The 25,246-nt window shown below is 45.8% G+C and overlaps 1 protein-coding gene across 1 annotated transcript; it reads left to right on the top strand.

Annotated features, from left to right (window-relative positions):
- The first annotated feature begins 179 nt into the window (after nucleotides 1-179).
- Nucleotides 180-24,934, top strand: SPINT1 (serine peptidase inhibitor, Kunitz type 1). The gene is made up of 11 exons (XM_062576271.1): nucleotides 180-257; nucleotides 2,773-3,274; nucleotides 12,542-12,693; nucleotides 14,481-14,619; nucleotides 15,723-15,893; nucleotides 16,713-16,739; nucleotides 18,461-18,586; nucleotides 19,434-19,484; nucleotides 20,372-20,542; nucleotides 21,361-21,417; nucleotides 22,574-24,934. Exons 1-11 carry the CDS (start codon nucleotides 180-182, stop codon nucleotides 22,768-22,770), a joined length of 1,671 nt encoding a protein of 556 aa, XP_062432255.1. The 3' UTR covers nucleotides 22,771-24,934.
- The last annotated feature ends 312 nt before the right edge of the window (nucleotides 24,935-25,246 follow it).

The following is a 25,246-nucleotide window of genomic DNA, read 5'->3' as shown; positions in this document are numbered from 1 at the left end:
CTTTTCAGCCCACAAAAGACAAATGTTAAGGATGACTCACTGTTTCGGGACCCTCTTAAAAAATGCTCCTAATTTATAAAACCATACAGCCTACTTTCCCTTCACACTAATATGAATAACACATAACTCCCAGGTGAAGTCATGGGAAATTATTAAGTTTGCAGAAAATGAGGGCTTAGATGGCAATTCTACACCAGGAGGGCAGGGAAGAGCTCACCAAATTGGCAGGAAACTATTGCAACAGAGAGGAGTTCCTAGTAGGAGTCCTCCATCTTGGGACTAATTCAATTAGTATTTGTATTACTGAGCCTCTACAGAGGAAACGGGGCATATTTAGAAACTGTGCTAGTGGGACAGAGTTGGGATGCATCACTCTTACAGTGATGGACCTTAAATATCACATTTAAAGGTTAAACAAACAAGCCAGATCCATTTACCAGGCTGAAGGAATGAGACAAATTTAAGAAAACAAGGAGTAAGGTCACATAGTTCGGAAATTGTCACAAGAATTTTAACTCGAGGCTGATCAGCCAAAAACGGCAGAGAGAACAAGAAAGACCAAGAGCCATAAAGCCCTTACTGTTCTTAAAATGACTCTACAACGAGACTAGGAATAATACTGGTATGCTCCTAAAATGTACTCAGCAACATATTTCCAGCACAGTAAGAAGATTAAATACTTGGTAATGGTGATCCATTCTCTGGACTATGGCATATGATTTTATAACACACTTAATAAACAATAATTATAACTGGAACAGATGTAGAAAAGCAACTGCTGGGACAACAGGGGAAATTGAGACTCTACCATGAAACAAATGATTGAAAGATCACAGCTTGCTTACACTAGCAGAATGAAGATAGAGTTAGGATATGATTTCACTAAACTAAATACACCTGAAGAAAGCAAAGGGAGAGAAGCTTTTGAAATTAAAAGACTATTGCACAAGAACAACTGAGTATAAGTAAAAACCACAAACATTTAGACTGATCAGTAGAAAAGCTAGCAGGAAAATTTCAGCAGTCTTCTGATGAGAGCAAAAGTGATTAAAACCCCCCCACTGTTAAGGTTAGGCTTGATCACCGTATGCAGGGAGTCAGATGACACTTTTTTTGCCACCCCCCCCCCCCCCACAGGTGAGGCAGAGGAGATCTGCTCTGTTCATGTAACAGCGAAACAGTCTGTGTTCTGGGGCAGCAATGGGTAAATCCTACCCTGCTTTCCTCCAAACCGCAGTCTGCTGCTTCCTGTTCAGTGCAGCAGGGCCAGGGAGATCTGCAGAAGTTGCATTCGATACCGGGTAGTAGGCTGTCAGATTTATCAGTCCCGCAGGCAGGGCTGTCGGTCGCCCTCTGTACCTGTCCTCGGCGGAGTACAAACACTGACCTTCCTGAACAGCAACAGAGCAGTTTAATTTAGTCTCCTCAATGCTGTTATGTTCTTCAGGACAATCCCAAAGACCTGATGTACAGACGGGCTCTGAACGCGGAGCAGGAGAAACCTACACAACTTCTAACAAAGATTCTTATAGTCCCTACAGAAAATTTTATCCTTCTTCTCTAGAGTTACACACATTTCAGTCTTTCCTTTCCCTGCTGCCCCACTATCTGGTTTTCAGGGTTTAGGCTGAGCTTGCAGCTCAGATCTCTCCCATACACCGTACTGTAGCCAGGTCAAAGCAATTTCCTACTGCAAACAGAAGTCAGCCCCATAGCCAAATGTGAGCATTAGGCCCTGGAAAGTTGTGGGAGGTATTAAAAACAAGATTCCTGCAGCATAATGTTCTCATAGCGTTAGTCTGTGACAACCAAAAGGGGAAAACTTTTCTAAGCCTTTAGCATACCTAAGAACTCTCAATAGTCCTGCAAGAACACAAGGCTGCAGCAGAGGTACCACAGGCAGAAAGAAGCGCCAAGAACTGAAATGCTGGACACCGGAAAGGTCCCCAGAACTGCAAAACCAGGCGCCGTTAAAGGCATAGCTGCCGATCACCATCTCTTTTGGAAGATATGCCACTCAAAACCATCTCACACTTGATGCTGTGTCTCAAGTTACGCATTTTTCATTAAGAAAAATAACGTCCAAGCCAATTACAAGCCCTCCTTGCTCTCCTAAGGAGTCTGACAGAGGGGGGAGGATGGCTGAGCAGGGAGCTTTAGGGCTGTTTGCGGACGGGGGGGAGTGGATCACACCGATATCTCTGTTAAGCAGGGGAATTTGATCCAGGCTCTGCAAACGGAAGCTCGGAAACATACCCAAGCCACGGCAGGCAGGCAGCCTGCCTTCCCCCGCAGCCCCACAGAGCCCACAGCCGTGACCCCCGGGGGCTCGATCGCCGCGGCAGCCTGCGGGCGCCCGGCCGAGCTTCACCCGCGGGGGCGACAAACAGCACCGGCGGGAGGCCACGGCCGGCTCGCCCCACCGGCGACGCGTGTCCCACCCCGCCGGGCCGAGGGAGTGGAAGACGGTATCAGCCCTGCTCTCCTCCCCTTCCTCTTACCTAAGCGTCCGCGCAGGGGAGTGACTTGATTTTTCCTTTCCCCCTCTCTCCAGGCGTTGGATTTCACTTCCTGCCCCCCGCGCTCCTTTGTGCCTGCCCGCGCTCCCCGCGGGCTCCCGCGGGCTGCCCACGGGTGGCGCCGGGGCACACGCCGCGGCCGCGCTCCGCCGCGCCGGAGCCGGGCTCTCCTGCCTGCCTGCCTGCCTGCGGGCAGCCAGCTCTCGGATTTTGTTGCTGCCGCTTTTTAACCGGGTGTCTCTCTCCTCCCCAGCCCCGCTGCGCCGCCGGGAAGCCCCGGGGGCTCGAGGAGGCGGCGGGGGCCGGCATGGCCGGCGGCAGGCCGGGGCTGCCGGCGGGGCTCTGCGCCGCCCTGGCGCTGCTGGCGGCGGGGGCCTGGGGCGCGGGGCAGGAGCAGGGGCAGGAGGGCCGCCCCTTCGGGGAAGCCTGCCTGGAGCACTTCACCGCGGGCATGCCGGACTTCGTGCTGGACACGGACGCCTCCGTCCAGAACGGAGCCACCTTCTTGTCGTCGCCGCGGGTCCATCGGGGCCGGGACTGCGTGCGGGCCTGCTGCAAGGACCCCGCGTGTAACCTGGCCCTCGTGGAGCAGGGCCCGGGCGCGGGGGAAGACCACATCCGAGGCTGCTTTCTCCTCGGCTGCCTCTACGAGCAGGCTTTCGTGTGCCGCTTCGCCAGGAAGATCGGCTTTCTCAACTACGTGAAGAGGGACGTGTACGATGCCTATCTGGCGATGCAGGAGCGGGGATTTGGTGGTAAGGTGCCAGGAGCGGATCGGTGCAAGCTGGGGCTGCAGCAGCGCTACGGGCCGGCGGCCTCGGCGCCGCCAGGGCCGCTTGAGCAGCTGGGGAGCCGGGTGGTGGGGCAAAGCGGTGTTTAACACGGAGTGTCTGTACGACCCTCTGCTGCAGGGGCCTTCTGTAACCTTGAGCAGCTCGCCTAAAAAAAAAAAAGAAAGAAAAGAAAAAAAAAATCTGCTCCTCGGTTTACCTGTTAGTACATGGAAAGGGAGTCACTGCTTAAACTTTGAAATGGGTGGGGTAAGTGTTTACCAAATGCTGGCAATGTTTTCGGTACTTGACAACGTAGAGAAAAGGTATTGGCTTTCTGCCCGCTCCCCCCAGGTGTTTAAGGCCGGAAAGTGAAATTCTCTAAAATCTGAACAGCGCCGCATTTTAAAGAGCTGCTCTAATCTCTTAATTGCTCAGGGGCAGGAGGCAATCCACTTACCTTTTTCTTTTGCTATAGTCTGAATCTGGTGACAACCGGCCCGGATGGTGAGGCGTCTTGGTATCGCGGTGCTTTTTGGCTTTCCTTACTGCTGCTGTGTGAGGGAGAAGGAGCAACAGACGGGGCTGATTAAAAATCTTCTGGGCTGGAGGGGGGGGGGGATTTCTCTCACCCCACATTCTGGGTCCCTGTTCCTTGGTGCAGGACTCTAAAAGATTGCACCTGTGTGTAGAAAACCAGGTGAGAAATAAACTGATCTGTAGCTGGCCACTTGTCATGCACTTTGTGGTCTCCAGAGAAATGCAGTGTGTTCAGAAAAGCTAAAAAAGTAGTTCTTCCCCTTGCCTCATTCTTTCCTGTTTTGGAGGAGGCTTAGCAAGGCTGGAATATCACTAACTTAATTGTGTCTTTGGTGACTGTAATCTTTGTTGTTGTTGTTTCTATATGTTGATGCATCAGCAGGCATATTTTGGGGATATTTGAGCACGCCTTGCATGTCACTGGTTTTAGCAGCAATGTGGCAGCATTTTAGAGTCTTGTAGTAAATCTCTGGCTCATTGTTGCAACAGTCCACCTGCATCTCCTTTCCAGGCTTAAAAACCTTTCCACAGCAGTTGCAGTTAAGGAGGAACCTAGGCCTACATCTCTAGCACATCTCCAGGACTGGAAGTGGCACGCTGGCAGTGATGTGAATTCCTACATGTTTTGCTGTAGGAGGAAAATGGGATATATCATCTCCACAAGATTAGATTAAAATATAAAGTATTGTTTAGAGATTCAATCTTTGCAGCTCTGTGGACTGGCATCCCTTGTAGCATGACTGCATCCCCTTTCCTCCCTACATGCAGGCCTTGGAAAAGCATCCATGGGCCACTGAGTTTTTTGGCTGCACTGTGATTGCTGTTCCAGGTCTAGCATGTGGCCGCTGTAGGGTAGGCAGTGGGCTAGGCCGAACTGGCCCCAGTGACTAGCTTTGGCAGCCAGAGTGCCAGCTGGAGCATCTCAGGCAGACGTGCAGGTGCTGCCTTGCAAACCAACCTAACACTAATTTGACATATGCTAGGATTGCTGTAGTGAGGAGGAAGACTCAAGAGAGCTTATCAGCAAGAAGTGAAAAACATCCTAGAAATGTTCCGGTAGGAATGCTGCCGAAAGCCTGCTGAGCAGGGCATGGCCCTCCTTGCTCACGTGGGGTTTGCACCACGGATACCGCTGTGGGTGTAGGAAGGGCTCAGTCTCCTCTACACCCCGTGTTTGCATTCCTGGAGGATTCAGGGTGCTTGGCAGATCTCTAGGAGCATAGCAACAGAAAGCAGGAAGTTCACTCCTCCCGTATTTTAGCCACAAAGACAGCGTCTTTGTATCACGTTACCATGTTACTGTGCTGTGATGGGAAATTCGTTTCCCTTCTCTGCTGAACTCTTTAGGCATTGTCTTTTAACTGCTAGTGAAAGCTTTCCATTCGCCTTCAACGACATCAAAGGACTGCCAGGAAAACAGGCAAAGGACTATTGCTGTTTAGTAAGCCAGAGCTGAGCTCCATTGTTTTACTGGAGAAACGATCAATAATAAAGAAGTATAAAACAAACTAGACTAGATGATCCCTCCTCCACACTGCAGTTGATTAAACACTTAGAATGCAGATCTTGATTTTGGTTCAGATCCCCAAAAAACCCTCAGCCTCCTCTAGCTGGGATATTGGAGCTGGGTCAAAACAGGAGGAACCCAGCACAGAGTAATGGGCTTGTCCTAGCAGGAGGGGCAAGTGCCTCACTTCTGCTGAGTGGGAGACAGGAAGGAATGCCAAAGTGTAGGTGGATGCAGGAGCCCAAATTAACAAGCCTCTGGGCATTGACCATGTCCACCTGGACGCAATAAGGAAGTTCTGTATCATTTCTGCTTCAGCACCTTTCTAGGATCCTGAGGTGCCAGAGGCAGTGAAATCACTGTTAAAGAATCTGTTTTCAGCACAACAGGTTTTCCTCCCAAATATTTATAGGCAAGGAAGATTGGCTTAGATTTGGAATGGAGACAAAACTCTCTAGTCTTCCCACACTTGTGCTGTATTTCTTAAAACTCCAAGTTCTGTGGCTGTTTTGGAGTATATGTTATTGTCAGCCCCTGCAGACTGCGCTCCAAGGAGCTGAGAGAAAGTTCTACGCTGCTTTATAGTCCCTTTTCTTGATATGCCATGAGTTGTCCTAAGACTCTTTAGGGTATGTTCATTCAACAATCTCAAGATGTTCTCTGTAATAATGAGAATTTAAATCACTTTTTTTTGTAGTGATACTGTCATTTATGTAGTTTAGCAATCCCAGCAGGTGAGATTAAGCCAAATATTGCAAGACCCACAGTCTTGCAAACTCCTTGCAAACTCCTTGCAATCCCCAAATATTGCAAGACCCAGGGAGCAGACCTACTGAATTAAAAGATTTATATCTGTTGAAGAGGAGAATAGATAATACTTGAAGAGCACAACTGGGGGCTGCTGAACAGACAGATGTAATCTTGGAATGTTCTCTGAGCCTGATGAGAATGGTTGAAAGCTGGGTGAGTGTTACAGGGGAAGCATTGCGCATGCTTGCCCTGTTCTTGCTTTTCCTTGAGCATCAACACACAGGTTGCAACTGGATACAGGGATAGAGGAGCCCTTGATCTAAGCCAGTGCAGGCACTCTTGCATTGTTGTGACTGAAGAAAAAATTGTGGATGTTGGCAAAAATGAATGTAAACAATGAAATCCAGACTTTATACGTCATCTAAGTGTATTTTCAATATTCTGGAAAATAAGAACTTCTGCATCCTGTATAAAATGGTGATGGCAGCTTGGTTGTCTCTTGCCTGTTCCAGCTAATGTACAGCCTGAAGTCTCTAATGATATTGATAAAAGGCACTATCTTCTTAAATCATTCCCCAGGCTGAACTTTGGTGCGAGTTTTTATGCCTTGCTCATTTGGGAGGGGCAGGCTCACCACGCATTTTATTGGCAATAATAGAGTTCAGTGTTTAAGTAACCACTACATTAGCTTATTCTGGGCTAGACAAACCAGTTTGGGGCGTGAAACTGGAAAATAACCTCCCTGAACCTTTGTCCGTTTCTTGAACTGAACCTTTTGTGGTGGTTATGAAATGTGTGGTGACACTATTCCTGTTGAGTTGAAGGCTTGTGAGTGAGGGAAAAAGGAAGAGCTGGAGATCCTGTAGGATTCAGGATGTGGCTGTTCTTGCCAACTGTGGATAGAGATTTGCAGGTTAAAACTTCAGTAAAACTTCAAACTGGAGAGCCCTCCAAACTGACATCCTTGTTTGAATGTTTGGCCTCACACCAATTTCTGCTCTGCAGTACAAATAAAGTGAGCAGGGTTGGGACTATGGTCTGGGTTGAGACAAATATGGTCACCTGGCCTTCCCTCAGCTGATGCTGATCAGTCCTGAGCTATCTGAGCAACCTCAAAAGCCCCAGCCCAAACAGGGAGATGGGAGAATTGCAGGTTCAGGACCTGTATCAGATTCATAAACTGATTTATACAGGAAGAGCCCTCAGAGGCCATCTGATCCAAGCCTCTGCTCAGAGCAGAGGAGAGTGATTTCTAATTGCTGTGAAATTATTTATCACACAAAATTTACTAAAATGCTGCATGTTGTGGCTACTGCAGGTCTTGGCTCTAAAACTATTTAAAAATACTGGAGTAACAAATCGACCTTTACTAAAATGGCACAGTGACCTGCTGGTGACTCTTCTGCCTGTTCAAGCAGATCAAATTGGTTTCTTGCATCCTGAGAAAGGGTGCAAAAAGATCTGAAAGGAGCAGCAGGCTGAGTTATTCTGAACATATAATCCTTTCAGACATGCTATATTGTCACAGAGAGATTAAGATGACCTGCTGTGTGCACTTCTCACAAATTGTTAGAGAAAAAGCCTCTAAAAATTAATGCCGACTGGGAGCCACTTTGTTCTGCCTGAATTGTCTGAAAGTCTGTGTGACTTTATAGTGACTGCCATTTGCTGCCAGTGTGATGAATTCCTACAGAAATGGTACATTGGTCTGTATTTTGCTTTCTCCTAAAATGTATTGTGTTGCCTTGTTCCCCGCCTCTTCAGGCGACTTAACATTGCTTCTGCTGGCACCAACAGCACCTTCCTTCATTATCCCAGCCTGTTGCTGTGGAGGGGGTTATTGGTGTTGATGGGAGAGATCGGAATGAACATTCCGTGAAAGCTGTTCACTCCTGAGCGACTTCCTTGGAAGCGATGGAAGAGCAGCACTTTAACGTTCGCAGGGCGAGCCGGTGCCCCTCTCTGCCAGTGTCTCGGCTGGGCTTTTCCAGCAGGCAGATTCAGCTGGCTTCTGGCTCCTGAAATTGCAGAGGCTGCACGTCTAATGGACAGTGCTCTGGCGTGCGATTTGGATAGCCTCACCTCTGCTCCTGTCCCTATTACTGACCTACCCTGCAGCAATGAGCAGCGACTTTTGTCTCCAGCAAGGTTCAGATCTCATTTGTAAGCTGCTCCTGGAACTGCAGAGAGAAGTGGGTTGTAAGAGCCAGGCAGTGGCAATAGGAAAGCTTTCCAGCTCTTTCTAGTGGCAATTTCAAATCATACTGGCATATTTTTAAGATTGCCTTATAGTCTCAAGGGCTCAGGGTCATGAGCACTGGAATGGAGGAAATCTGATTTTCTGTGAATGCATGTCTCAAGGGTGACAGCCTTAGGTATCTGAGCTCCAGAAGAAATCTTCCCAATCTGGAAGGTTTGCAAAGGCTTTCTTATCTCAGATTTCACTGGTGCCAATATCTTCTGCTAAGCAGGTCCCTAGAGGGGTCTCCCTTCCCACAGAGATGCTTAATTCTGCAGCCTTTGTAGGAATTTAATATCTTTAGACTTCTGTTCCACTGTCAAATTTGGTTCAAGTTTACTAGCATTAGAAGTGAAGCCAGACAAATCATTGACTGCACAACCCTTAAAAACAGCTGAAATGGAAAAAAGAAGCAAAAAGCAGCAAAAGAAAACATTTGAATCGTCTTTGTTTGGGGGATTTTGTTTCTAAACATTCTGGATTTACTCTTTCAAGCTTTTTCTCCAGCACCATAGGATATTTCCTTTTCCCGTGTATAAATGAAAGCTGAAGTTCTCACTTAATGATGTGACTTTAGGAGCTGGTGTTTTAAAGTATGATGTAGAATGGCATCATAAAGCTTTAATCTCCCTCTTAATTACAGACATTTGCTGAAACTTTCTACAGTCAAAAGCATGTTACAATAAAGGTAATTTTGGGTTTTCAAACTGATTTTCAAAGCAGAAAGAACTGAATGGACAAGCTCCCTTCTAGGGAGCAGTTTATGGATATTCACTCCGTTTCTATGAGCACCTGGTTATGAAGCTTAGGTGGAAAATGACAAATGGCTTCAAAGCGAATGCACCTGTTGAAGGCTGGCAGGAGTGCCAGGAGACCCGCAGTGCCACTAAGGGCTTGATACTCTCAGTCTATAACATAAATACTCCAAAGCTGCTAGGTTTTCTAAAGCGCTGGGAAGGAAGGAGAAACTCAACTCCTCTGAAAATAAAGTCCTCAGTTTCTAGTGAAAGTCCTCCTTGGTAGTCATGTGCACACGCACAAAACCTCTGTTCTTCTGGAGGTGAGCAGAGTCAGAGAATTTTGCTAATCGGAGGTGGGATCTGCAGAAGTAGGTGAAATATGAATCAGAACTGACCTTTTACTTCACTACATAATCCACAACCCAGAGTAGCTAAACTGACCTGCAGTGAAGTGTTTGGTATGTAAATTGTTAATATGCTAAGGGAAAATGCCGTTGGGAACTGTCGTGAGTTAATGGCCAGCTTCTGTGGTGCTGAAGAACTGGTTCTTCCCTGAAGTAATTACAGCTGTCTAATAGGCTGAATCTAGCAGGAGGGTGGCTGAGAATGGACCGTGTTTCTCAGTGTCAGGCTCACGGTGTTTGTATGGAAGGAACTGCAGGTACATGACCGTCATCCAGTGCTTGGGAGTGCTGTATACAAGCCGCCTGTGGGGCTCTTTTCCTCTGTTCGTTTGGGAAGTATTGCAGGCTCCAGTCATTCTTTTAGTCTATGGATATTGTCCTCAGCAAGAGCACTTGAAATTAAAACAAAACACCATCTATTTGTTCTACCAGTACTGCTCCCAGCCAAGAGGTGACAGGCTTACTAGGCACTGTTTGGTGTCTAGCAGCAGTCTTTATGTTTTTAGGGTAAAGCAGACTGAGTGGGGATCTGTGATTCTGGCACATAGCCCAGAGCACAGAGCAGCAGGGAGCTCTGTCTCATGGAAAGAGGAAAGCACATCAGGGTGCCCACCTCTGCCCATCTCTACATCACGTGGTATCTCCGTCACAAGCAGAGGGGAACCTCATGTTGTTCAGCAAAGGGAAGTACAGTGTCCTGCACCTAGGGAGGAATAACTCCCTGCACCAGTACAGGCGGGGGGCTGACCTGCTGGAAAGCAGTTTTGCAGAGAAGGACCTGAGAGTCCTGGTGGACAAGTTGGCCATGAGCCAACAATATACCATTGTGGCCAAGAAGGCCGAGGATATCCTGGGATGCATTATGAAGAGCCATCTACTCAGCCCTGGTGAGGTTGCATCTGGAGTACTGTGTCCAGTTCTGGACTCCCCAACACAAGAGAGATACAAAGCTGCTGGAGAGAGTCCAGCAGAGGGCTACTAAAATGATTAGGGTATTGGAGCATCTCTCCTATGAGGAAAGGCTGAGAGCACTGGGACTGTTCAGCCTGGAGAAGAAAAGATGGAGGGGGATGATCTTGTCAATGTGTATAAGGATATGAAGATATGTTGTAAAGAGAACGGGGCCAGACTCTTTGCAGTGGTGCCCAGTCATAGGATGAGAGGCAATGGATGCAAACTAAAACACAGCAAGTTCTGTCTGAATATGAGGAAAAACCTCTTTACTGTGAGGATGACAGAGTACTGGAACAAGTTGTGCAGAGAGGGTGTGGAATCTCCTTCCTTGGAGATACTCAAAAGCCATCTAGATACAATCCGAGTAGCGTGCTCTACATGTCCCTGTTTGAGCAAGGGTGGGGGGGGGACTAGATGTCTCCAAAGGTCCCTTCCAATCTCAACCATTCTGTGATTCTGCCCTCTTTCAGTCCAGCTGAGTATTTTCTGTCTATTTTGGTGATTGTTTGTTGAATCTTGATCTATGCTGATGGTGTTCCCACTCAGTGCTTACATAAAATGATGGAATAAGAGATAAAGCTGGTGACAAACTGCAGAGACCACACAGACTGATGTGGTAAATGTAACAGGAAGCCCTGTGGCTGCATAAGCTAGATGTGGCTGGCATCCTCGAATAATAAAAATGCAGCCACCTTTGTCTAGCAATGAGGAAGGCAAGCTGCAGGTGTTCAGACAGGGACTAGGCTATGAGGTAACTTCAGTGATGGTGAACAAATATCCTTTCTGATTCTGCAGCTGACAAGGCTGAGTGCAATGCTTGGATGTACAAAAAAGGAAAGGTTTCTTTCACCTGTGACTTTTCTGGTGGCGGGAGCATATTTAAGACCAGGATAGAATTAGTATCTTCATTTGATTCCCCATCAAAAGATATTAGAAAACAGAAGATTCTGAGTGGACATATGGTAACTCAGTCTGGAACACCTTACACAGCCTCTGTCCTACCTAGTGATGGGAGAACTGCAGAGTAACTTGTTTTAAATGTCACTTTTGTTTGTAAATATGCCTTATATTAAAGAGCTCTTATATTAAGAGTAGCTGTAGCAAGGATCAACAGCTCGGACTTGAATCTAGAAACACTCAAACAGGAGGTAAGGAGCAGGTTTATAACAGCAAAACGAGTTAGCCACCAGAATAGTTTTCCAAGGGATTTGGGTTCTAATCCTCTTCTTCAGTCAAAGTTAATAGAACGGTATAATGGTATAATGTTTTATAGCTAGTTTATGAATCACAATTGATACCTTTCCGAAACACTCAGTTTGAACTTGAACACTGAGTGTTGAACTTGGTATAGGAGCTACTAGGTGGAGCACTATGGTCTGAGCTATGCAGGAAGCCAGTGATCAGCAATGTTCAGACAAAAAGGAACTGATAGTGTCATTGTATAGTCTGTTCGTGTTGACACGAGCAGAGATCAGCTTTCATTTCTTGCACCTAACTGTCTGGAAAAGTATTTAATGGAGTGTGGGTGGCTGCTAGTAAGATGATATGTTGTGCAGCACAAAAATAATGATTCCGTAAATGGCATTTGTATGTATTTTTTAGCACATGTGTCAAACAGTGGGGTGTAAGATGAGATGGGGGAAAGATATTTTCTATCCAAATCTCAGATTTCCTGGTTCTGGGTAAGTATATCAATATAGTGCTTAGAGATCCTGGTAGGAGAGATGAGAGTCATCTCCACATTCTTTAATAGCCCCATGAAGTCATCTTCTATGTGGTGGAGTGGAGATTGCTCTGTGTTGGTGTGACTGTTAGAAGCACAATGCCTTTAGCCACAGAGACACTCTTACAGTGATTCCTGAGGGTAGAAATGGCCAGGTAGCCAAATGGCTCAAAGGCACAGCCAGAAATTACTAAATTAATGAGGGCAGGAGTAAGAGTGTTGATTGCCCATTGCTTGCTCAGGCTGCAAGAATCACAGCTGTAATAAAGTATTTTCATTTTTGTAACTGAAGTCTGTCTTGATTTAGTCTGGAAAGATCTCCCTCTCCTATCATGAAGACAATGATTCAACTCTTCAGCCTCTTACCCAAGCATTGCTCTGCATTTCTTCTCCAGATGATCGTCCTCCGATAGCCCGCACTGGCATGGACATGAAAGTACAGCCAGGTGAGACAGTGTTGCTGAGAGGCATGGAGAGCACGGATGACCATGGGATTGTCAGCTATGAGTGGAAACAGATCCTTGGTGACCCCTCTGTGGAGATGAAGGTAGGAAGCTAAGCGAAGGAAGCAGCTTACTTGGTATAATCTGTGACCTGCACTAGACTGGGCTCTCACAACTGCTGTTTTAGGGGTCACCTTATCCTTCTACCTTGTGCCATTCCACCCAAGAGCTTGTGCTGTTCTCTAAAGGTATGGCACGTTCCCTGTGGTTACACCCCACCTTTACGTGCCCTACTAGAAGGTGATGTTGCTGAGCTTCATCAGGGCTCTGGCTTCCAGCACCACAATGCAATCTTGACCATTCTTTGTCTGTGTCTGTGCAATGCCTGATCTGTCCATATAAGCGTGTGCATGAGGACAGCAGGTGCAGTGCAAGAACCAGCCCTGCTCCCAGGTCAATATATCAATATATTTCAATGAGAGACCTGCCCTCAGGTTTTCTCTTTTCAGCTTTGGTGCATCTCCTCTTAAAGCTCTGAATAACCCAGTCTCAGGTTCTACTTGTCTTTTTCTGGGACTTTTTGCAGGCTTTGTCTCTCTTTAGAATGTAGGTTCATCTTCATATTTTAGCAGAAGCAAAAAGAAGTTTAGCTGAGCTGAAGCAGAAATCATGTCTCCTGACTGGCTCTAAGATCTGTGGAATATGAGCACTGTCTGTCTTATGGCAGTTAAATGTGGATTGTGGCTTTATAGGAGCAAATGGTTTGCTATTAAACCTTCACAAAATGTGGCCTAGAAAGCCTTGGAGCTTGTATAAGTTTCTTGTGGAACCTTTTAGAAGAACCAACAAATGAGTGCATCGGGCCTACAGCTGATTTCAGTGACCAGCAATATACAGATCTAGGGTGCTGAGGGGGCTGTGGAAATCTGGAAGTGCTCCCCTTTCTTTCCCTTCTCCTTCCTGCAACCAAAACAACTTTCAGAAGAAAGAGTCCTCTGTTACTAGCATTCCTTCTCTGCTCCTCCTCTTTACTCCTCTGACCTCCTGAAATCTGGTGTGGAAGAGTGGGAAATGTTTGAACACAACTGAAGAATATTTATGTGGAAATATTTTAGAGCAATGCCTAGAGATACCACAATTGCTCTACAGAATCCTCTCTCTCATGAGCAAGTCTGTCTTTGCTCTTTGTATATAGGAATTAAAATTCCTATATAACACTGGCCCATATATGTCAGGCCAAATTTACTATTGATTCTTAGTCTTATGCTGCTATCTCCATTAAAATGATTTGTAGTCATACTGTGTTCTCTAGAAACATAACCGAAAAGGCAGAGATAGCATGGAAATGGAGGTTTAGTGTTGCTAGCAAAGATAGGGAAAATGTACCAATAATATCAAAGCTTTCTATTCTGACACAGTAATTTCTTTTAGAAACCTCTCAACAAGCAAAGCAATATTCATTGCATCTCCATCTTTAAAACTAAATATATTGTCACATTCAAAATGAAGGAGAATGTTATCTGCTAAATAAATTATTTATGATGTTTTCCATTTTTAAGAAATTAAAATTAAAACTGCAGATATTTTAATCTTTTCCAAAGACTGCTTTATTTTTCCAGGTGCATTCAAAACTTGTCAAAATGCAGAATTTCTGTTAAGGCTTGTGGGATTGCTTCTTTTCCCTATTCTAGCTGAGCACTAGCGGTCAGAACCCAGCCCACAGATCTGGGGGAGGTTGCATGGCAGTGAGATATTTTTAATATCAGACTTCTACTTGAAGATTTCCAGCCAACCTTCTTTTCAGCTAATACAACAGAAGCACAAGTCTTTCATGACTACTCTCACCCCTTGTTAGCTGTTCCTCTGCATAAGCTCTCTTTTGCATTCTCAGAAACAGGAAGAAGATCAGGTGGAAGTTTCCAACCTACAGGTTGGGACTTACGTCTTCCAGCTTACTGTCATGGACACTGCGCACCAGCAGGATTTCACCAACATCACCATCATGGTGCTGAATTCTGAGCAGACTGAAGGTGAGCCCAATCTCACAGCCATTCAGCTGGAGTCTCTGGCAAAACTCTGCCCCAAAGTTGAGAGCTGCTCTGGCATTACCAGGCCTCTGCTGAGAAGGGGTAAATGGGAAAAGAGCATGAATGGGAGACAAGACTTGCATGTCAGTTTTTTCCAGTAAAAACCTGTACCTGTACGGTAGCAGAAGAAGACCTCTGTATTCATGAGGTCTATTTTAGGGTTTCCGCATCCTCTTGCAGAAGCCTGCAATAATCTGTCTCTGCAGGCCATTGCCATCTGCTGGGTGACACCAGAGTGGCTGAAGACTGGAATGCAGCTGAGGGCGTAAGAGAGAAAGAGAACCCAAAATGTTGTGTTTACTCCATGGTTTGCTGTGAAGGCCCTAATTCCCTTAGCCTGCAGTACAGGTGGAGCTATGAGTGTGATGTTCAAAGTGTCTCAGGCTTTATCTGGATTTTGTGCTTCAGAAGGCTTTATTAGTGATCAAAATGTTCAGCGTTACAAGTTCACTGGGGGGGAAGGAGCTTTTAGACAAACAGCTGACATGTAGCTAAGTAGAAAATTCTCTTCCTTTGCCTCAGGTATCATAAAAATATAAAAACAGCCATGTCAGGTCACTCAAAAGGTCTATCTGAAATCTAGTATGCTGCATCCAACTGTGTACAGCGGTTGATACTTTGGAAAGACTACCAGAATATGACATGCTTTGAGTATCTCCTTAGTATGCTTTGCCAGTTTCCCAGCAATATGAGCTGGAAGATTTTTTTGTATGTGAAAGATGGTTTTCTTTGTGTTTAATAGCCATGACTGAATCCCTTTTTTGAACTCATGTCATATTCTGGCAACAGCAACACCCTGAAGCAAGGAGTTTTATAACTTAACTACGTGCTATGTGGAGAAATAGCTCCTTTTGTGTTTCCACTTGCTAATAAGAAACCATGTATCATCACTCCCTACTGACCTCTTCTTTGCTACTCAGGATTTTATAAATCTTTCAGTCAGGTATCCATTCTGTTAAGGTGCTATCCTCTGCAGAATTTTTTTCTTTGTATATGTGAATATAAAGCAAACTAATCAGACCTTTCTATGTTAACTTTCTCGATAGAGCACTGTTTGACTCCTAAGAAGGTGGGTCGGTGTCGAGGGTCTTTTCCACGTTGGTTTTACAACCCAAGTCTTCAGCAGTGTGAGCAGTTCGTTTTTGGCGGCTGCAAACCCAACAAGAATAACTACTTACAGGAAGAGGAGTGTAAACTTGCCTGCAAAAATGTTAAAGGTGAGTCTGTTTCCAAAATGAACCACTTCCTTCACACAGGACTGGTGATCCTATGGGTGGATATTTTAGCTTCTTGGCTGGCAGCTGGAATTTGAGTTAGGAGACCTGAGGAAACCAGGTTAATTAGTGATGGGGAGTACTGCACTGCCAAGGTATCTGACCCAGCTTCTAGAGCACTGCTCTCCTGTCTGCCAGTCAATATGAAGTATTATAATAGATGATATTATAGTGTCTCTACCCAGGCTAGACAGTGGCAGGAAACAGGTTCATCCTGCTTGCAGGATGCATTCAGAACTGGGTGTCCATGGTGTATCTCTTGCCACAGAAATTTTCACAGAATCTTTGTGCCACCTCCTGAATCTGCATTCAGAGGCTGATGTTGTGTTGTGGGAGAGTCAGATGTACCTTCACTTCTTGCTTTTCACCCTTCATTTAATCTTTTCCCTTGGTCCATTCATAGCTGTGCCTGAGAATGGCTTAGCACTGCCTCAGATAAATGGGCTGAGCATCTACCAGTCTCCTTTGAGGTGTACAGTTTAAGGTGGCAACAAAAGGTTTCAAACAGAAGGACTTTTCAGGAAGAGTCTAGCTAGTGGTAAGAGCTTTGCCCTGTCCTTCTCCAGTCCTGCCTCACACAGGTATTGCTCATGTGGGGTTCTCTGGACAGGGGAAATCTGTGTTTCTACTGTGTATATTTCTGTTTCAGAAAAAAAAAAAAAAACATTTCTTAAATGAGACATCAAGGCAGTCTAAAGCTGATCCTGAGCTGACAATATAATATAATGATAATTTTATTTATTTTTCCTCTTGTCTCTTCAGGTTCTGTTGGTGGGCGACAAGAGCCAGGTAAGCCTCCTGTACCACCATGTAATCCTGCTGTAATCTCAGACTCGGTTTCTCATGTCCATTTCCATGGCTCTTTGACTAGCATTCAACATGGAAAGCAAGGCACTGGAGACTGATTTCTCTACCACACCTCTCACTTTCAAGTCATAGGATAATTCAGGTTGGAAAATACCTCTGAAGATCATCTGGTCTAACCCACTGCTGAAAGGAGGGCTGGTAGTGGATCATGTGAGGTTGCTCAGGACTGCATCCAGTCCAGCTTTGAGGAGGCTGAGATTTCAGCAACTGAGGAAGGAGATTCTACAATCTCTCTGGGCAACCTGTGCCATTGTTTGACCACCCTTATGATTTTTTTTTTCTAATATCAAATCAGAATTTCCCTTGTTGCAAATTGTATCTGTTGCCTCTCATTCTATTCTTGCACACCCCTGAAAAAAGTCTGGCTCTGTCTTCTCCATAGCCTCACATTAGGTCATGTGCTCCAGCTGCTTGGTGAGTCTCTGTTGGGTTCATTCCAGTATACCAACATCTTTCATATACTGGGGAGCCCAGAAATGGGTACAGTATTCAGCACTTCAGACAGTATCTGGAATAGAAGGGAGTAATTACTTATCTCTGCTGGCTAACAGCCCAGAATGCAGTTGGCCTTCATTGCCACAGGAGCTCACCGCTGATTCAGATTCAACTTGTCCGTCCTGACCCCTGGGTCTTTTTCTGCAGAATTGCTTTCTAGCCCATTGGTGCCTGCACTGTTGCATGGAGTTGTTCCGTCTCAGGTGTGAGACTTCTAATTTGCTCCTTAGTCTTTCCATTTGCTTTTGCACTCTGTGAGGCATTTCTCAAGTCTGCCAAGGCCTCTCTGCGTGGCAGCTCTTCCCTGCAGAATATTAGCTGCTCCTGTCCATTCAGTATCATTCATAAACGTGTGAGGGTGCACTCCATCCTCTCATCCAGAAGAGTTTGCTCCATAATTTTCCTAGGGGTTGAGGTTCAGCTGACCAGCCTGTCATCCAGCCATCAGGAACCTCCCTTGATCACTACAGCCTTTCAAAGATGATAGAGAACAGCCTTTCAATGACATCAGCCATCTCTCCCAGCACTCTTGGATGCTGCCCATGCCACCTCATGGACTTATATGTGTCCCTGGTCTTTAACATGATCTTCCTCTACTGTGGGCAACTCTTCACCGGCCAGAGTTTACAAATGGGCCAGGAACCTGGGAGGCATGAGGGCAGACCTTCCCTGTAAAGACTGAGGCAAATATGGCATTGAGTACCTCAGTCTCTTCTGTGTCCTTTGTCACCGTGTCCCCAGCCCCACAGAGGAGCAGGCATATGATTTCCTAGCCTTTCTTATGCAATTAATGTATCTGTGGAAAACCTTCATGTTGTACTTCTCATCCCTTGCTAGTTTCCACTCCAGCTGAGCTTTGGCTTTCTTAATTCGATCCCTGCATAGTTGGCTGTCTCCATATTCCTCCTGGGTAGCTTATTCCTGCCTCCACCCTCTGTATACATCCTTTTTTGGGAGGGTGCATGGCTGTTCCCAAAGCAATGCTTTGCTTATAAACAAGAAATGCTTTCTTTTTTCTTCAGAATGACACTGAAGAGAGATCTTATCCAATCTGCCTTTTTTCTTGTTTGCCAATCCTTTATGAAGCATCTTTGTGGCAGGGCAAATTAATATATTTTAATGAACTGTCTGAACTGTTTTTGATGCAGTATGCGATGGGAACTGTCAGCCCCCCACCTTCAGATGCAAGGACGGCTGTTGCATTGACGCCTATCTGGAGTGTGACGAAACTCTAGACTGTGCTGATGGATCAGACGAGATGTATTGTGAACAATGTAAGTACTTCAAATTCTGACTTAGAAACCAGTGTCTGTGCAGAAGTGAGTGCAATGTGAGTTATAGCTACTGACTCAATGCTTTCTGTTGCCTTCTGTTCTCATCTCCTTACTCTATATTACTGCTTTCCACAGTATTATCTTATTTTCAGATTCTGCCATCTCCCTTATCCCTGCTGACTGCAAGAGCTGATCCTGCTTCTGGGATATTTCCTGCCTCTTGAATACTCTTCCCTGCTCTTCTCCACATCTGTGTGCAAGTCTTCAGAGCCTGTACTCTCCTTTTCTTCCAATACTTTATCTCTGAATGACCTTAGTTGGTCTGCTCGGGCTTGGAGGTGATGAAACTGTGCATTCTCGCAGTCCATTAAGTGTCACATCTTACTGTCCACTTAACATCCTCATGTTATGCTACCGTATGTTACGCCATGCAGGACGGGGCGGGGGGGGGGGGGGTTCAACCTTTCTAGGCTGCGAGCATGTGACTATAGTGATATGACACTAGAGCTTACTCATACTTCTGGAGTGATACCGATTTCCTCACTTTTTTTTTTATTGGAAAAAGCTAAGAAAGCAGCCTGTGTTTTCCTTACCTTTCCTTAGATTCCTCTGTATTTGTGGAACTACAACTGAGAATAATTCCTGAGAATAATTACATTTTATTTTCCTGTGTTCTTCTCATAGCTTTGAGATATCTAAGAACCTCAATTTATAGCTCCCTTTCCCTGGCTTATAATAGCAAAAGTATCAGCAGGAAAGCCCTTTCTGCTCATATTTGTATGGATAGAGAAATCTTTTTGTATTTAGCTGGGGAAAGTAGTTTTAACCCAAAATGTTTCTCTTGCAGATGCTCGTGAGTTCAATAGACTGCAGAAAATCAATATCACAAATAAAAAGGGTAGGTACTGCCAAGAGCATTTAGGCTGACATCTGCAATTTTTTGCCTTATTCTCCAGTCTGTTGTTCTAAGGTAAAACTGCTTCCCTGTCTAATTAGAAAAATAGGTGTAGTATCTAGACAGTCCCAGTGGTTATAGCTGAATTAAAAGTGGTCAAAGACCTGTTCTCTGACCTTGAGGACAGCTGTTTATAGCCAGGCTCTCACTCATATGTTTAAACATTTTCTACCCAGGTGGCCTCATCCATATTGCCTGCTGGGCACAGTACCTGGCCTGTACTGTATCCTGCAGCAAGCCTAGCACTGTTTGGGAAATAGCACAGACCAAGGCAGTATGGAGGATGTAGCACCTGCATAATGTGGGTGATCATACACCAGTACTTGATCCCATGCCTTTCCCCTGGTTATACCAGTATAGACACTGGCAGTGCCACTGGGGTAAAAGAGCATATTTCAAGTCAGCTTAAATGCAGCTTGCTTGTAGTGAAGACCATAACCAGACTGGTTTCTTAGGCACCATCAGTCATGCTTCACCTGTATTCCTTATTTTCCACCATGTGTCCAGGCTCTTCAAGTTACTGTTTCCCTTCTGCCTCCCTATGGAAGGCAGATCGTTTCTTCAGGGGACTGAATTCAAGGTCTGGTGTGACTGCACACTCTGATGTTTCTGTTTCCTAGTTACTGGTCAGGTTAACAGGCAGATGTCAGCTACACTTGGCAATGCCCAGTTTTAAACAGTTGGCAACTGGCCAGTGGGAACCTGAGGGACACTAGTCTAACCATGGGTTCTCTGTTCCAGTGGCACTTTTGCTTTTCTAGAGCAAACAGAAAATGTTGCAGCTCTGGGAACACACAACTTGGGCTAGAACAGCTCTCTTGATTTGCCAGGTCACTGTGTGGATTTGCCCGATACTGGACTGTGCACGGAGAGCATCCCACGCTGGTACTACAACCCATTTGCTGAGAAATGTGACCGCTTCACCTATGGGGGATGTGACGGTAACCAGAACAACTTTGGAGAAGAGGAGGAGTGCATGAAATCATGTGCAGGCATCACAAGTAAGCAGGCACAGTCAGGGCTGGAGCATTGAAAATCCCATCTGATTAAATTCTATGATGCCAAAGAGGCAGAAACTTGGGAGCCTTCAGACAAAACAGCTCTGTTCTCTAAGCCTGGCCCTGCCCCACAGCATTCTTCAACATGACTAATAGCTTAAGGAGACAGTGTGTGTACACAGTATCTTTCTGCAATGCAGCTTGCTTGCCATATTGCAGAGCTGGAAAAATGTTTTGGATGTTGATGCTGAAAAAGGTATAAAGAGTGACAAAATTAACTGGAGTTATGGGATGGTTTCTCTAAAGAGAATCTAACTTTCTAGCTTGGCTCCAGTTCTCCCTAAATGGGAGGGAAGGAAGAGAGGTGAGAAGCAGGTGTTTGCCAGTAGCTAGAGGAGGTGAGTAGGGAACTACTCTTTACTGTTCTTTGAAATGCAAGAAAATCCTTAATGACAGGAATTAAGCAGCAACTTTAAACAGGAGGGAAGGCTTTTACAGTGTAGAGATCTGTAGGTGCTCCTGGGAAAGCCAGCAGCAGCAGTGGGAGGAATCTGGCCAAAGCATATCCAAGTGAAGCAACCTGTTGCTACTCTTCTGAAGCACCATGATTAACTATACTGTGCTTCCCTGGCCTTCACGGAGAGCTCAGTACCACGGCTGTTAAAAAACATGTTCTATATGTTCAGTCACAACAGAGTACAGGAAGTATGTTCCTAAAAAGCCTGTCTTATTCCTTGTTTTCATTCTTCTTTGTAAAGCTCATTGTTTTTGTTTTTGTTTTTTTTTCTTTTTTCCTTTTTTCCTCTCTGCTCCCTGTTCAGAAGCAGATGTCATTGGCCGGAGATGGGAATCATTTGAGCACCAAAGTGCTAGCTTAAGTGAGTAACAGTTCTTCTTATAGAGACTGTTTATTACTTTTACTCTGTCCTGAAAAATATTTTGCCTTTTCTGAAAAATAATATCCTTTTCCCTACCCCTGCATTTTTAAGCTGAGGGAACAGTGTGGGATTTATGGGACACTAGCAGTGGCTAAAGAGACACTTCTGAGGACTGTTCATCTGTGATCTGATTTCTTCTTTGCCTGTGACTCAGAAGCTCATAGCAGAGGCCTCTGGTTCTCTTCCATCAACATTTGCATGACTACTCGGGTGTTCAAAGTCAAAAAAAATAGTGGGAAGATTTTTTTCTAAGGGTCATGTTTACCTAAGGACCAATTACTTCTTCAAAAGACAAGGCACAGGTGAATGCGAAGAATAGTGAGTGCTAGACTGTGGTTGAAATCTGGTTACCATAAAACACCTACCTATGTATGAAGATAACAACAAAGCCGACAATTTACAAGATTTACAAGAATAACATGCACATTAACCTTGGTGTCCTTTCAGCACAGAATTGTAGCATCTCTTTCTTCACTAAAGCAGTCTTGATATTTTACATTTCTGTTCAAGCTGCAGAGATTTAACCCTCTGATTCACCCCAGCTCTCAAACACAGCATGTCTGACTCTCTCTCCACTGATGACATAGGAGTTTGGTCAGCATGGTAGAAGTCTGCCGACTTGCATTTGCTCACAGCACAGCTATGAGCTCTTTCGCCTTAGCATGGCCCACTGTACCTAATCAATCCACCATACTCTCACTCAAACAACATTATCCAGTCCAGACAGTGTTCTCTGCAGCCAGCTCTCTGGGGGCTCCCAGTTAATGCATGAAGCAATGCCAGTGTTGGAAAAGAGTTTGATATTGGTATGGATGTCAAGTGGCCAAGTCTGCAGAAGTCACCGACTAGCCTTTAGAGGGCGTAGTGCAGCTGAGAAATGATGGGAACTGTAATTTGGAAGAGAGAAGCCTGGTATACCCTGGCCAGACTCAGGTCATGCAATTGTCGTCTTCTTTGCTCAGGTTTGCATTCATCACCTTCTCTTCGCCAGCATAGCTTCTTGAGCAGTGTTTTTGCTTGCTTCTTTCTGACCATGTGTGCTGCCTTTGGGCTGGTGGAGCGGCCCTTGTAATGTGTGTGCATTTATCTCCTGCAGGTGCCTTTGAGGTGGTGATCGCTGTGCTCCTTGGGATCTGCATCATGATAGTCCTGGTGATCATTGGCTACTTCTTCCTCAAGAGAAGGAAGAAGAATAGCAGACACCGTCAGCCAGCCACTGCTACCAACTCAACCGTCTCCACCACAGAGGACACTACACACCTCTTTTACAATGGTGCCACCAAACCAGTCTGACCTACAATGTCTCTCTCTTTCTGGCCCAGCATTGGGACACTCCCAAGAACTTTTGGAGTTTTGTCTTTAAATACAGACTTGCACCTGAAGGACTTTTTTTTGTTAGAAGATGTTTGTAGCATGAGGCCAAGATCTAGCCATGATTTGGCAGTACTACTGATTGTGATTGGCCTGGATAACTGGCTGCTCTAGAAACTGAGAATTTGGGAGCATTTTGATGCTCTCTGTCTGTCCCTTCCCAGCTTCAAGCAATCCAGTGACAACTCTGAGTGACGTTGTTCTTCCTCCTCAAACCTGGAGCAGAACTCAGCTGTATTACTGAAGGACCCTGGGACTGAATTTGTGTAGCATTCATATTCGTAAAAGGTACAACCTCACCATAGCCATCAATTTTTATTTGTGCAGTGCCACTTTCTTCTACCCGACCTCTTATTTTCCTCTGTTTTCCCTAGACCTTTGCAAGGTGGCTTGCCTTCCACTAGTCTTTGTGGTCGTGGTGAGTGAGTGAGTCTCTTGTTGTGCTTCACATAACCAGCTGTTCTGAGAGCTCTGTGACACCCTCAAGTGATTTTTGTTCCTGAGATGGAAGGAAACAGGGAAACTTCTGTTTTGATCAATAGATTTTGTTTTTAACAGAAAAGTGCATCTAGATTTCTTTTTTTCTTTCTTTTCTTTTCTTGGCATGGCTGCATGTTACAGCCACCATTTTCTCTTCATGAGTTGCCCTGTGCTTTTTCAGTGTTCAGTCAAACCTTGAATATGTTGACAAAATATCTATTTATTCTTTATTCTTAAGTGAAATGAAAGGAAATGTTCCCACTTTTCTAGCTGATAGTAAGAGGAGAGTGGAAGGACCCAGCTCCCTCAGAGCCAGTCACATCTCTGCTGCTGCTGTGCCAGGCAGTGATGCCCGGTGCTCCCGAAGAGGCTGCCTGGAAACATCCTGTCAAAGATCTGTTTGGGGTTTGCAGCTGGGAAGTTTCCTCTGAGGGAGGAAAAGAAGGAGAGGCTTTGGGGGAGAAACACAGTGAAGGAAGAAGAGGCAAGGAGGAACTAGAGGGCAATGGCACATGCCTCAGGGCAGCATCTGAAGGCAGCATGGACCTGTGCCGGGGCGCTGAAGCTGCTCCGTGGTCCTGGCTTTGCTGCTGAGCGGGGCTGGGGGCTGCAGCTCCCTGTGCTGTCACTCTTGGTTTGCTTGTGTTTCCACCGAGCACACTGCTGCTGCCCTGTGACCTGGTATCTCCCACCCCAGGGGCTCCCACCTCAGACAGGGGCTTCCTCGCTCCTGCTGTCCTGTCCCTTCTGGTGCAAGGTGAGACCAGCTCCTGGAGGTCCAAAGTTAATCCCAGGCCAAGAGGCAGCATGTGAACCCCCCCCCCCCATCTGCGAGGTCCTATATGTTCACTAGTAAGCAGGGTGCTCCCCGGTTTTGTACTGCTGTTTTTCCAAAGCCCAGGCTTGTGTCTCTGGGAGCTGAAGACTTCTGTCAGGGGCAGAAGCTGCCATTTCCAAAGTGCCTGGTAAGCTTTGTTCAGTGAGGGATTTGCATCGACCCCAAATTTCCTGCACTTGCTGCTCTTAGAAAACTCCTGCCACAAAGAGAGAGGAAAGCCTTGTGTGTGTGTGTGTGTGTGTGTGTGTGTGTGTGTGTGTGCGCGCGCGTGTGTGTGTGCGCGCGCACATGTGTCTGTGTTTGTGCACAGTGTAAGAAAGCATAAGGATATGTGCAGATTTGAGTTTAAATATCCAGACCGTGATGCATGGCCTTTCAAAGCCCAGGGTAGAGCGGCTCGGGAAGGCTGTGGTGAAGCCGTGCCCTCTTCTGCAGCAGGGCAGAGCTCAGATCCTCTCCCGTGCAGCTCCAGGAGAGCTGCCTCTTTAGGCTGATGCCTGGGCTGGAAGAGGAGAAACAACTACCTGCAGACCACTGGCAGTCTGACTGCATGCTTCTCCCCTTCACCGTGCTCATGGAAATCTGCCTCAGTACCCCTGAGGCCAGTGAGATACTCCATGGCTTTTTTTGGTCTGTCTAGTGTTGTTTCTGTCATTTCTTCAATTTCTTTCTTTTTCTCCTCACAGCCCATTATGGCCTATGTGATAAGCCTAAAATCTTGATTTATTTTTTTGTGCATTCACTCTGATAATACAAGTTGTAATAAAACTGAATTGTTTGTCTTATCTGACTTGGGAGTGGTGTCTGAGAAGCAGTGACCTTCAAAGGGGAGAAGGTATGGTTCCCATGCATGCTTCCTCACACTCTTTTGTCTGTTCAGACTGCAGTAGCTCAGGGAAGAGTGTTCAGGTGTTTCTGCTGCAGCGACCCTGCCCTTTGGGGAGAGCTGGGTGTGGGGAGACAGAATAGGGACTGGTGAATGCAGCACTTTTGGTTAATTGGAGAGAACATTAGTGCATGAGGAGTACTGGGAGTGACATCCTTACCCACTAAGTCAGGGAGAGAGCAAAGAAGGGTGTA

This window comes from Rhea pennata, chromosome 5 (assembly GCF_028389875.1).
Source record: "Rhea pennata isolate bPtePen1 chromosome 5, bPtePen1.pri, whole genome shotgun sequence".
NCBI classification, from domain to species: domain Eukaryota; kingdom Metazoa; phylum Chordata; class Aves; order Rheiformes; family Rheidae; genus Rhea; species Rhea pennata.
This window is presented reverse-complemented; position numbering and strand designations above follow the sequence as displayed.

Excerpts from the sequence above, each read along its gene's own strand:
- SPINT1 (XM_062576271.1), top strand. The coding sequence starts at position 180 with ATGGCAATTCTACACCAGGAGGGCAGGGAAGAGCTCACCAAATTGGCA. Across the intron at positions 18,587-19,433 it reads CGAGATGTATTGTGAACAAT|ATGCTCGTGAGTTCAATAGA; the intron begins GTAAGTACTTCA and ends TTTCTCTTGCAG. Across the intron at positions 20,543-21,360 it reads ATCATGTGCAGGCATCACAA|AAGCAGATGTCATTGGCCGG; the intron begins GTAAGCAGGCAC and ends CTCCCTGTTCAG.